We start from the raw sequence: 13,217 nt of genomic DNA on the forward strand, positions 1-13,217 counted from the left end.
CTCATGCCTGTAATCCCAGCACTTTGGGAGGCTGAGGAGGGCGGATCACCTGAGATCGGGGGTTCGAGACCAGCCTGATCAACATGGAGAAACTCCGTCCCTACTAAAACTACAAAATTCAGCCGGGCGCGGTGGCTCAAGCCTGTAATCCCAGCACTTTGGGAGGCCGAGAGACGGGCGGATCACGAGGTCAGGAGATCGAGACCATCCTGGCTAACACGGCGAAACCCCATCTCTACTAAAAATACAAAAAATTAGCCGGGCGAGGTGGCGGGCGCCTGTGGTCCCAGCTACTCAGGAGGCTGAGGCAGGAGAATGGCGTGAACCCGGGAGGCGGAGGTTGCAGTGAGCTGAGATCTGGCCACTGCACTCCAGCCTGGGCGAAGAGCAAGACTCCGTCTCAAAAAAATAAATAAATAAATAAAATAAAATAAAACTACAAAATTAGCCGGGTGTGGTGGCACATGCCTGTAATCCCAGCTACTAGGGAGGCTGAGGCAGGAGAATTGCTTGAACTTGGGAAGCAAAGGTTGCGGTGAGTCTAGATAGTGCCACTGCACTCTAACCTGGGCAACAAGAATGAAACGCTGTCTCAAAAAAAAAAAAAAGAAAAAGAAAAAGGAAAAAAAAGAAAACAAAACAGAAGAGGTGCCCAGAGAAGTACGCACAAGGATATCCATTGTTGTATAGCTATCAGTAAGCAAAAACTGTACAAACCAACCAACTTACCATCTACAGGGAGCTGGACACATTCATACAATGGTGTACTAGCCAGGCACCCAAAATGCAGAGCTACACTTACTAATATTTTTTTAAGTCCTCATATTTAAGTTTTTTTTTTTTTTTTTGGAGATAGAGTCTTGCTCTGTCACCCAGGCTGGAGTGCAGTGGCACTATCTTGGCTCACTGCAACCGCTGCCTCCTGGGTTCAAGCAATTCTTCTGCCTCAGCCTCCCGAGTAGCTGGGATTACAGGTGCCCGCCACCACGCCCAGCTAATTTTTGTATCTTTGTAGAGACGGGGTTTCACCTTGTTGGCCAGGCTGGTCTTGACCTCCTGACCTCACATGATCTGCCCACCTCAGCCTCCCAAAGTACTGGGATTACAGGTGTGAGCCACTGCGCCTGGCCCTAGTATTTAAGTTTTTAAAAGATTATGTATTATATAGTTTTTCTAAGATTCATACCTATAGATTTACTTACACACCTGCTCCAAACTACCTACAAACTGAAGAATTAAAAATACAGGTTTTCTGGGGATTGGATGATAAGCCAAAGGGAAGAGAACAAAACTGCCTATTTTTTTCCATAAATGCAGATATGTTAATACAATAATAGCTACTGCTCAGGAAGCACTTCCACTGTGACCAATGCTGTTCTAGGTAGATATCATATACTAAGTTCATTTAATCCTCATAAAAACCCTATGAAGTAGATGCTATTATCATCTCCATTATACAGATAAGAAAATAGAGGCAAGGGAGTTCATGTAACCTTAAGGTCACTGGCAAATGACTGAACCAGTTTAAGGGGGAGAAAAAGCCATGGAAGACCCACATATCCTCAGTTTGGAATGGAAAATGAAATCCAGTCTGGGAGGACCCTGGGATGCAATAGGACACTGAGAACCCCTGCTTTTTTAGGCCACCATCTTTCTATGCTGAACCCCATTGGGCCTGCCATCCACAGTTGCTTTTGTGCCTCACCCTCTTAAAAGGGAAGATTCCATCAAGAGGGTCAGAAGGCCAGACAAGGTGGCCTCCTGCCAAGACAGAACAGGACCGAACAACCTCCAGGACCCCTCCTGCTGGTCTGGACTCCGTAGCCACGTAGCTGTGGGCTCAGGCTGGGCTACTGGCAAAGGGCATGCAGCTGGGGTAGAGGTACTTGTTCTCATCCCCTTGTCTTTCAGCTGCTACCTTCTCCTGAAATCACCTCCTTGCCCCCAGGCACAGAAAAACTCAGTCCTATTGGTCCTTTGGGCTCAGAACAACCCACTCAAGATCAACAGTGTCCATACTTCCTTTATTTATTTTTATTTTTATTTATTCATTTTTTTGAGATGGAGTCTCACTCTGCCACCCAGGCTGGAGTGCAGTGGCATGATCTCGGCTCACTGCAAGCTCCACCTCCCAGGTTCACACCATTCTCCTGCCTCAGCCTCCCGAGTAGCTGGGATTATAGGCGCCCGCCACCACATCCGTCTAATTTTTTGTATTTTTAGTAGAGACAGGGTATCACTATGTTAGCCAGGATGGTCTCGATCTCCTGACCTCGTGATCTGCCCTCCTCGGCCTCCCAAAGTGCTGGGATTACAGGCTTGAGCCACCGCGCCCGGCCCATATTTCCTTTATTTAGACACTATTATCCCCCATCTCTGGGGCAGCACTGTCAGTGGGCAAGCAGTGGGGCTGTTGGAAGGAAAATAATAAAATGCTCTTAGTCGGCAAACAGTAAAACAACCCGTTTTACTATTGAGGAAATGGGTGCCCAGAGAGTCTGAGTAGCAAGGACAGAACTAATGACTCCCTGGTCTAATCTCTTCCCATTAGCCCGCCTCCCCAAAAATGCCACTATCCTTTGGGGTGGGTGGCCTGTATCCCAGTCGCCGTCCAAGGAAGGCCAGAAGGCAGGAACTCAAGCACAAAGAGGCCTCCAGCCTCAGAGAGGACTCAAGGGGACCCAGACAATAATGATATTAAGTAACAATCACGACCATCTGCACTTGCACAGCACTCCCTCCACGCCATCATGCGACTCCACGCCATCATGTGAACAACACTCCTATCAAATAGGCATTATCATCACCATTTTACAGAAACAGAGACAGTGGGTAACGTGCCCAACGTCCCACAGCTGTTGAGAACCAGGATTTAGGCCAGAGTTGGACAGCTACAGAGTGTGGACCGGGTGGGAGAAAACTGGGAGGGAAGCCAACAGGAGGAAGGAAGCCCTATGGCGTGGAGCTCAGGGCGAGAGAGCACTGCCACCCCCAGCTGGCTGGGAAGAGGTGCCCTCTCTGATTCATTTGATAAACTCATTGTCCCTGGCTCCCAACCTCTGTCACAGCCTAGCAACTCAGAGGATGGGGCAGAACCTCTCCACCTGATCTGGTCTATCCCTCTCATTTTACAGATGGGGACACAGAGGCCCCGAGGTGAGGATCATGTAGCTAAATGGTGCCAAAGCTGGGATCAGAGGTGAGGAGCCCAGTGAGGTGGGAGCCTGTGATTCCTTTCAGTGACTCCCAGGGCCTTACAGTTAAACATCCTCTTGACCTGAAGCATCAAGTCACTGCCCAGGTCAGGGTAGACAGGATGGGCTTCCCTGTTGGCCGCTCTCTTCCAACCACAGAACCCAGTTTGCAGTAAATACCCAACAAGTCCCTCCAGGGGAAGGTCTTTACCACCTTCCTTATTCTCTGATCAATTTTTGAGCTATTTGTGGTGCTCAGCTGGGGAAGAGTGCCAAGGTTAACCACAATTCTGCCCTCAGTACAACTGAATGTTGTGGAGCCAGGGAGCACTCCCCTGCTGGGGAAAACAGTTGGCTAGGGTAGTGGCCCCTTTCTGCTTTGGAACTAGACAAACCCAGGTGTCACTAAGCCCCTGGAAGAGCCTGAAAATGGACGTGCACACAGCTCTCAGGCAGAGCACCCGACTCTTCCCGCCTCAGCTCTGGCTCCTGTGAACCCTCCTTTCTGGCTTCTCCTGCTTTCCTTCCCCATCCCCTCCTGCTCCCCAGCCAGGTCCCAGCAACCTGGATTCTCTCCTTTGCAGCAGCACAGCACACCCTGGCCAGGCAGCTCTTCCTGGGGATCAGCACTCATCACCTGGCTAGTCAGAGGTTGAGATGGGCTCAAAAGTGCCCCCCAGCCCCTTCCTGTGGCTGCCTGGCCACATCCTGTCATTGCCACTGTGAGGCACCCCCCTGCTCCCCGACACACACAGTGGGAAGAGACCTCCCCTGCAGTGTGCTCCAGTGACCTGCACTTGTGGCCGAATCAGACGAGAGGAAGTGCATGGCCAGGGGATAGCCTGACCCCCTGCCTGCCCATTGGGCACCCAGCCCAGCACCCCACACAGAGCTTTCCTGGCCCTGTTCTAATAGCCCTGACTCTCCCCAGAAGCATTCACTCCCTGTTTCCTGCCCAGCACAGGTTCACAGTGAACAGTGTCCAGCCTTCATGGAAGCGAGAACTAACACTCAGTGAGCTCTCAGGGTGCTCCAGGTTACATCCTAGCACTCACTAGTCACTTTGTCTTGACATCTAACTTTCATAACAACCCGAAGGCAGATTATCTGAGCATTCCCATTTTTCACATGACTAAAAAAAAAGAAAAAAAAAAAAATTGAGGCACAGCAATCTGTAAGAGCTTGATGAAAGAGATAGGAAGGGGCAGAGGCGGATGGTCTGGCTCCAGAGATCATACCCAGGTTAGGACTGGAGTCATAGTCCCATCACCATGGGAGGACACAGTCGGTGGCTGGGCAGGAGTGCTCGGGGCTGGGGAACCGCAGCTGGGCTGCCTGGCATCCTCCACAGGAACTCATGGGTTATCTTCTCCCTCCCCATCAGATCCTAAACCCAAGGGCAGGGACAAATAGATCCCTGGTGTCTGGGCTTTCAAACCATCAAGGAAGACAAGAGTTCTGCTGCAGCTCTGGGACAGCAGCGGCCAAGTGGCCAGGCACATGCAAAATCCGGCCAGCTAAGAGCCCTCGTTCTTCGCCCTCCCCAACCTGAAGGGGCTTACCTGAGCATGGAGGGCGGCGGCAGCGGCAGTGGCAGCTGGATAGGTGAACGCAGCGTGGGAGATGGCTGGGGCCAGCTCTGTGGTGTACAAAGGGTAGGGGGCCCAGGCCTCTGGGGATGCAGGGATCAGAGCAGCCCCCATCAGGTCATCTACAACAGGAGACAACGGCCTCCACCATCAGAACACTCGCCTCCCCTTCCAAACAGAGAAGGCGACCTAGCACTATGGTTGAGCCATATGCTCCACATTGAGGCCAGACCACCCCCAACCACCAAGGACCCCGAGACCAGGCAAGGAAGTCACATTAAATTGGCCTGGCATGGTGTGCGGCCCGGCAGGCCTCAGCCCGTCTCAAACGAAAAATCAAAGAAGGTTTCAGGGAAGCTGGAAGCCCTGGCAGCTCAGAAGCTCTAAGAAGGCTGCAGGGGAGGGAGGAAAACCAGGTGCTTCAAAAATGGGTGGCCATGGACACAAAAAGCCTCCTGGGAAAGGGGCTCCCCTCTGCAAGAGTCTGTAAGTCTGCCCCGAATGGAATTCCATGAGGGCCTGTCAGCTCAGAGTGCCACTCACAGGGGTCCCGTGCGACGAAGTGTGCTCCTAGGGCGGGGTGCACGTTGCTGGGATTTGGGGTTGCCATTAGCTTGCTCTTGGCCATCTTGGTGTTGGCTTTGGCAAACTCTAGCCTCAGGGTCTGTGGATTCTCGGGATCAAAACGAATACCCTACATGGGTAGAGAAAAGAAGAGAAAGGCTTACTCTGGAGGACCCAGAGTGTTAATGGCAGAGAGTAGAGAAGAGCCCCGTAAACAAGCTCGCCTGGAAGACTTGCCCACACAGTGGCTGAGGCAGAGGAAAGGCAGCTCAGTGCCTTTGGCACAGACAGTTTCGCCAAGGACTCTGCCCAGGGATGGCTGGGAAATAAGATACATCCGCACACCCACTGCCTAAGAGGGCTGTGGGTCAGAGAAGACCCATTCTCCACCTACTCACGTTCAGTGCATTCTTGGCCGCTTCTGCTCCTGCCCGGCTGTCAAAGATCACAAAACCAACAGGCTAGTAGGAAAAAGAGAGAACACCCTTATACCTCTCCCAGCATTCCACCTCTCCCTCCAAAATAACAACAAAAAAGAGTATCACCTATGTGGAAACAGTATTTGCCCTGCTGATGAGAATACAAAAGGAAAAAAGTCCCCCAGAACTCCAGCCCACGTCCTCCCTATGTTCACCGGAATAGCAGCTTAATGTGCACCAGAAGTCAAGTCTCCTTCCCCAGGAATACCCTGTGGGAAATGATGTCAACGGAGCTTAATTCCACCGAATTAAACATTGCCCTTTTAGTAAAAGTATTGTTTTTAATGCATGCAGATAATTAAAAGTCAGTCCCAGTGTTTTCCCCAGCAAGAAAGGAGACACCAATGTATCAAGGGCATGGGAAGACTCCGGTTCTATCAAGGAGCAATAGGTTGAAAACTGCTCCAACTTCATTTTCCCAAGAATCAGTCTAGACCCCAAACAATCCCCGACGGCTAGCAGGCCCTGGCCTCCTTGTATCAAAAGCAAGAGCTCAATCACGCCATTGCACTCCAGCCTGGGCAACAAGAGCAAAATTCCATCTCAAAACAAAAAAAAAAACCAAAGCTCAGCTAACTGCTCTACTATCCTCAGCCAGCCGGGCTCCCAGATTCCCAAGAAACAGACAGGGAGGACCAGGAGCTGGCTGGGCTCAGACGGCCAGTAAAGGGACAGTGGGACCTACAGAGGCTGCTCTGTGAGAAACGGGACAACAGGGAGCAAGTCTCTACCGCCAGATGCCTCTAGATTAGGGAAAGGTTAACAGGCCCCTGTTCGAAGTTCAGCAATCAGTCTGGGCTGGGAGGAAGAAAACCCTAGGAGAGAAATTACCTGTCTCGCGGTGAGCTTGATCAGGGACCCTTCATACCCCTGCGGAGAGAGGCGGCTGTTACCGCGGAAGGTCAGAAGCCTGTGTTGTGCTAACCCAGCGCTGCCACCTCATCAGCCCCCGCTTTCCCCAGGGCTCCCCTGAATCATTCTCACACCCTTCTCCCTGTCAACATCAACCCACCCTGACCTCCACCACTGCCAAGCGTCCACCGCCTTGCGTTCTGAATCACACGGTCTGTCACATGGGGTGGGCATAAGGCGGCAGCACTCATCACTTCAGGCAGAAATTCCCATTTGCTCCACTAACTAGTAACCCGAGAGCACAGACCTTACCTTTTAAGTTTTCTCATCTGCAAACTGAAAAGGCTACATTGAATCTCAAAGATTCTTTATATAACCACATATATTTAAAGATTCTTACTGTTAGCTGAGCACCATGGCTCACGCCTGTAATCCCAGCACTTTGGGAGGCCAAGGCGGGCAGATCACAAGGTCAAGAGATCCAGACCATCATGGCCAACATGGTGAAACCTCATCTCTACTAAACATACAAAAACTAGCTAGGCATGGTGGAGGGTGCCTGTAATCCCAGGTACTCAGGAGGCAGAGGCAGGAGAATCGCTTGAACCCGGGAGGCGGAGGTTGCAGTGAGCCAAGATGGCGCCACTGCACTCCAGCTTGGGTGACAGAGCGAGACTCTGTCTCAAAACAAAACAAACCAAAAAAAAAGCACCGTGGCTCATGCCTGTAATCCCAGCACTTTGGGAGGCTGAGGTGGGTGGATCACGAGGTCAGGAGTTCAAGACCAGCCTGACCAACATGATGAAACCCCATCTCTACTAAAAACACAAATATTAGCCAGGCATAATGGTGCGTGCCTGTAATCCCAGCTACTCAGGAGGCTGAGGCAGGAGAATTGCTTGAACCCAGGAGGCGGAGGTTGCAGTGAGCCGAGATCACGCCACTGTACCCTAGCCTGGGCAACACAGCAAGACTCTGTCTCAAGGGGGGAAAAAAAAAAAGATTCTTACTGTCTCCATTTAACTGGCGAGGAAACAGGCCCAGAAGGCAGCATGTGAATTCGCAGAACCAGGACAGAGGGCTGGATCTGCCCCCACAGCTTCTGCCACACCTTCCCGCATCACCCTGCTGCCCGGCCCGACCCCACTGCTTCTCCAGGGTCCCAGGCTCCACCCGGGGGCGGCAGGTCCTGACTCACCTTGAACGGCCGGAAGAGCAAGTAGAGTTCTCTGGGTTTAATGTCCACAGGGAGGCCGCTGACAAACAGTGTCCGGACCTGGGGACAGAGACCAGTGATCAGGGCCAGGCTGCCCAAGACGGACAGGGATGACAACAGCTCTTCCTTCAGGCAGGCCACTGGAATCCTTCTAGAGTTTAGAGGAATTCAGCCTTTCCTGGGCCTCTTTGGACACCCGAGGCAAATTAACATTATTTCACAGCACCGAACTTCCCAAAGCCCTTTTCCTTCTCTGGGTACATCCCAGAGGCATCATGCAGAGTCTGCCCAATGCCTCTGCACACAGACTGAGTCTGCTGGTGAACAGAGGCAAAAAGAAAGCCCTGTTCGACAAGGGTACAAATCCAGCCCAGCATGCCCTTTTTTCTTTTTTGAGACGGAATCTTACTCTGTCACCCAGGCTAAACTGCAGTGGCATGATCTCAGCTTACTGCAACCTCCACCTCCTGGGTTCAAGAGATTCTCCCACCTCAGCCTCCTGAGTAGCTGGGATTACAGGAGTACACCACCACACCATGCTAATCAGTATGCCTTTTCAAACCAAAGCCTCCTCTAAGAATCTGAAGACCCAGCACTTTGGGAGGCCGAGGCGGGCGGATCACGAGGTCAGGAGATCGATACCATCCCAGCTAACATGGTGAAACCCCATCTCTACTAAAAATACAAAAAATTAGCCGGGTACGGTGGCGGGCGCCTGTAGTCCCAATTACATGGGAGGCTGAGGCAGGAGAATGGCATGAACCTGGGAGGCGGAGCTTGCAGTGAGCTGAGATTGCACCACTGCACTCCAGCCTGGGCGACAGAGTCAGACTCCGTCTCCAAAAATAAAAAAAAAAAAAGAATCTGAAGAAAGCTGCAGTGCCTGACCCCCAAAAAATGTACATGTAAAAATGTATCTTTTTTTAATCCATTGCACCACTGGCCCCTCAGACAAAAAAGTAACTATTTTCTAGAAGGTACCCATGGCCTTCTGGTAGAGAGGCCCCCGTTTAGTTGAGGGGAGGAGTGAAGATGTAAAGGAAACAGAGTCCCATGCCCACTATGCCCTGTAGTGAGTTCGGCAGAGGTCCTGGCACTTTCTCATCCATCTCCTGCTCCTACACAAGATGTGGGACCTTCAATGTCAAGAGACACCTTATACTCCTGTCTCTGTCCCTGCTCTTAGCATGGTGATGGTACTAAATGTTGACTGAACAGGGTAATGGGTAAAGAGTCAAAACCATTACGTTGAGTTTTGAAGAACACGCCAAGATCTTGTCAGCTTCAGGTGGAGCATTTGATGCTGTGAGGTTTTTTTTGAGATGGCGTTTCACTCTGTCACCCGGACTGGAGTGCAGTGGCACCATCTCGGCTCACTGCAACCTCTGCCTCCTGGGTTCAAGCAATTCTCCTGCCTCAGCCTCCCATGTACCTGGGATTACACGCATGAACCACCATGCCCAGCTAATTCTTTGTATTTTTAGTAGAGACAGGGTTTCACCACGTTGGCCACGCTGGTCTCGAACTCCTGACCTCAAGTGATCCACCCACTTCGACCTCCCAAAGTGCTGAGATGACAGGAGTGAGCCACCACGCCCAGCAGATGCTGTGAGTTTTGAGCACTGCCCCCAACATAGTTACAAGCCAGGTCTAAATACCAGGTGTCCATCCTGTGGCTGTAGCCACTGCTGCTATTTAAATGCTGCTGGCACTGGATGCTAAACTAGCAAGCCCTGATCAGCCAAAAATTGTGATGGGGGAGGGGAGATTTTCCATAGCTTAGATCCATTAAAAACATTTTTTGAAACTGTGGCTTCGCTTCCTGAATAATGAAAAATGTGAACAAGCAGAGCATCCCTACACGCTTGACTTCTGCCCTGGGCCACATCTCCTCCTGCGAAGCCAAGCACAGGTCTTCTGAACTGACCACAGCAGATTTTAGAAGTTCACGTCTCACCGCATCATGCAGCCATTCTTGAAAGCATTTAGTTGCCCTACAGTGGGTCACATCTCCTTCTTGAGAGGTACCAAAGAACTTGCTCCACGCTCTAGTGATGGCTCGCTGACCCCAGACAGCAGCCTGAGACGATGGCTTTTATCAGTGGCTTGTATCAGGGAGCTGGAGCAGTGTTAGGCAAAACTGCACCCAATGCACCCAGAGAACTCAATAGAGCCAAGAATGTCAAAGGAAACCAGCCAGGATAGCTGCTGGTTACTGGTGTCACCACTCCCACCCACACAAGAATGACTCTCAGCCATGGTGAAGAGAAACTTCTTCCCTCATGTGAGCTTTTGCCAAGCCCATCCAGCAGAATCTCCGGCCACTTGGGATGCATCTTCTCCCTTGGGACACGTCTTTCCCTCAGCAGAGGCGCTACTATACCAGCCTCTGTGCCCGGGCTTGGGGTGATGGCACCTCACACCTCACAGCCCTGGCAGCTCCTGTTCCACGGAGACACCACTATTATCCTGCCTTGTTGTCAGCAGTATTTGGAGGTCCAGATAGCTGAGGCTCCAGGATGGGCCAAACCGAGCTCCTGATCTGAGCCCTCTCTGCCCTTTGACATAAGGGCCTTGAGTTGTGTGTGTGAATCCTCAAGCGGAAGTGACATGGCTTATTCTTTAAAGGCAGCAGACCTGGAACTCAAAACCCAGGCCTCGGCCAGGTGCAGTGGCTCATGCCTGTAATCCTAGCACTTTGGGAGGCTGGGGCGGGCGGATCACTTGAGGTGAAGAGTTTGAGACCAGCCTGGCTGACATGGTAAAACCCCATCTCTACTAAAAATACAAAAAATTAGCCAGGTATGGTGGCCCATCCCTGCAGTCCCAGCTACTTGGGAGGCTGAGGCAAGAGAATCACTAGAACCCAGGAGGCAGAGTTTGCAGTGAGCCAAGATCACGCCACTGCACTCCAGCCTGGGAAACAGAGTGAGATTCCATCTCAAAAAAAAACAAAAAAAGGCCGGGCACGGTGGCTTACACCTGTAATCCCAGCACTTTGGGAGGCCGAGGAGGGCGGATCACCTGAGATCGAGAGTTTGAGACCAGCCTGATCAACATGGAGAAACCCTGTCCCTATTAAAACTACAAAATTAGCCGGATGTGGTGGCACGTGCCTATAATCCCAGCTACAAGGGAGGCTGAGGTACGAGAATTCCTTGAACCCAGAAGGCGAGGTTACGGTAAGCCGAGATCGCACGACTGCTCTCCAGCCTGGGCAACAAGAGCAAAACTCCGTCTCAAAAAAAAAAAAAAAAAAAAAAAACCAAAACCCAAGTCTTCCTACTACATGCCCAGCCTGGCAGAGGTGATGGGTGCGGGGAAAGGACGACAGGACCTGAGCACCAAGCCCTCTGGGTGGCTCAGGGTCGGCCCGCAACACCTCACCCCCAGAGGATGGGCCAAGAGTGCAGTCGCCAGTGCCCTGATGGAGGGACCTAGATCAGTACCACTCCCTTCTCTCCTCCCCCTCCTCCCCAGGAAAGCAGGACATGATTTGAGTCAAAGACCCAGACCAGAGCAGACCCACAGAAACCTCTGCTTCAGCTCTCCCCAGGGGTCACACATTTCACCCGGGCTAATTTTAAACCCTCCCTCAAATGCCTCCTTTCTGGCCAGACCTCCCCAGAGGCCTCTTAAATAGCAAGTTCTCAGCACAGAGTTTCCTGCTTGAGGTGGGGTGGGGGGAGTGTAGGGGCTGTTTCCTCATCCCGGCTCAAGACTCGTTTCCAGGATTCCCTCGGGGCCTGATGACCCTTTTCCTCAGGGTTCCACCTTTCGGGTTCTACGGAGTCCAAAAGGCTACCCCACAGCTCCCATCCTGTCCCTGGTCACCTCTCAAGTGATCAAGGCAGTCACGGATGAGCTGGTGGGCCCCTGTCTGCCTGAGCACAGATGCTCTGTGGGGAGCAGTCTGGGAGGCTAAGTCACAGCAAGTGTGACCCCCAAACACCTGCCTTGGTTCCTACTCGATTCCAGCCACCCCAGCAGATGACATCTCAAAGCCCACCCCCCTTGTACAGACAGGGAAACTGAGACCCAAAAAGACTCAGTAATTTGTCAATGGCACACAGCTGAGTTCACGGAGGAGCAGGGCTCCTGAGACCAGGCACCCTGACTCTGCTGTTTGTGAGGGCATGGGGAGCAGCACAGGGCAGCCTCATCAGCCTCATGGGTGGGTAAGTGCTGCCATCCATCCACTCTGTATGACACTTGTTTAGGATGACGGCCACACCAGAGCGAGGAGGGCAGAAAAAGGGGAAACTGGCAAACCAGGAGCAGGGGAAGCGTGGGCTCTGCAGGCTGACCAGCCACACGTGGGGAGGACAAGAGGTTCCAAAGCCGCCCAACAACTGCTTCCATCAAGCCTACCCAGCCCATCCACTCCAGGGCCCTGACAAGCATCCACAAAGCTGCCTGCACTGGCCCCTTGGCTCACCCCTTCCTCACTCCTTAACTAAAGTATCCAGCCTTCAGGTCTTTCTGGTGTCTTCAGCTCCCCTTTCCTTCCTCTGAAGTCCCACAGTGGCCGTTAGGACCCCTCGCCTTACAGTTCCCAGCAGTCTGAGGTACCACTCACCTTGACTACAGAAAGCTAGGGCAGGAACCAAGCTTCAAAATATTTCCATCTCCCAATGTCCCTAGAGTCAGGTCTAAGCACTGGAGATCTCCCCCATCTCTACACACCTCAGTTCCTGCAGAGAAGAAACTCACAGCCAGAGACCCGATGTGATCCAGCATAGCAGAACGATACCATAAATGGCAGGGAGGGCCCGGCATGGTGGCTCACGCCTGTAATCCCAGCACTCTGGGAGGCCGAGGAGGGCAGATCACTTGCGGTCAGGAGCTTGAGACCAGCTTGGCCAACATGATGAAACCCTATCTCTACTAAAAATATGGTTAGCTGGGTGTGGTGGCATGCGCCTGTAATCCCAGCTACTTGGGAGGCTGAGGCACAAGAATCCCTTGAACCCGGGAGGTGGAGGTTGCAGTAAGCCAAGATCATGCCATTGTACTCCAGCCTGGGCAGCAGAGCAAGACCCTGTCTCAAAAAAAAAAAAGCCGGGCGCGGTGGCTCAAGCCTGTAATCCCAGCACTTTGGGAGGCTGAGACAGGCGGATCACGAGGTCAGGAGATCGAGACCATCCTGGCTAACACGGCGAAAGAAACCCCGTCTCTACTAAAAATACAAAAAACTAGCCGGGCGAGGTGGCGGGCGCCTGTAGTCCCAGCTACTCCGGAGGCTGAGGCAGGAGAATGGCGTAAACCCGGGAGGTGGAGCTTGCAGTGAGCTGAGATCCGGCCACTGCACTCCAGCCTGGGC

The 13,217-nt window shown here is 52.3% G+C and overlaps 1 protein-coding gene across 1 annotated transcript in view; it reads right to left on the bottom strand.

Annotated features, from left to right (window-relative positions):
• Positions 1-13,217, bottom strand: part of RBPMS2 (RNA binding protein, mRNA processing factor 2) — a 44,135-nt gene that overhangs the window by 5,050 nt on the left and 25,868 nt on the right. Inside the window, exons 2-6 of the mRNA XM_026455458.2 lie at positions 7,877-7,954; positions 6,658-6,696; positions 5,746-5,808; positions 5,327-5,477; positions 4,757-4,905 (exon numbers count right to left, since the gene is read on the bottom strand). Coding sequence (XP_026311243.1) covers positions 4,757-4,905; positions 5,327-5,477; positions 5,746-5,808; positions 6,658-6,696; positions 7,877-7,954 — 480 coding nt within the window. The remainder of the gene's footprint in view (positions 1-4,756; positions 4,906-5,326; positions 5,478-5,745; positions 5,809-6,657; positions 6,697-7,876; positions 7,955-13,217) is intronic.

Source organism: Piliocolobus tephrosceles, chromosome 6, assembly GCF_002776525.5.
Source record: "Piliocolobus tephrosceles isolate RC106 chromosome 6, ASM277652v3, whole genome shotgun sequence".
In the NCBI taxonomy this organism is placed as follows: domain Eukaryota; kingdom Metazoa; phylum Chordata; class Mammalia; order Primates; family Cercopithecidae; genus Piliocolobus; species Piliocolobus tephrosceles.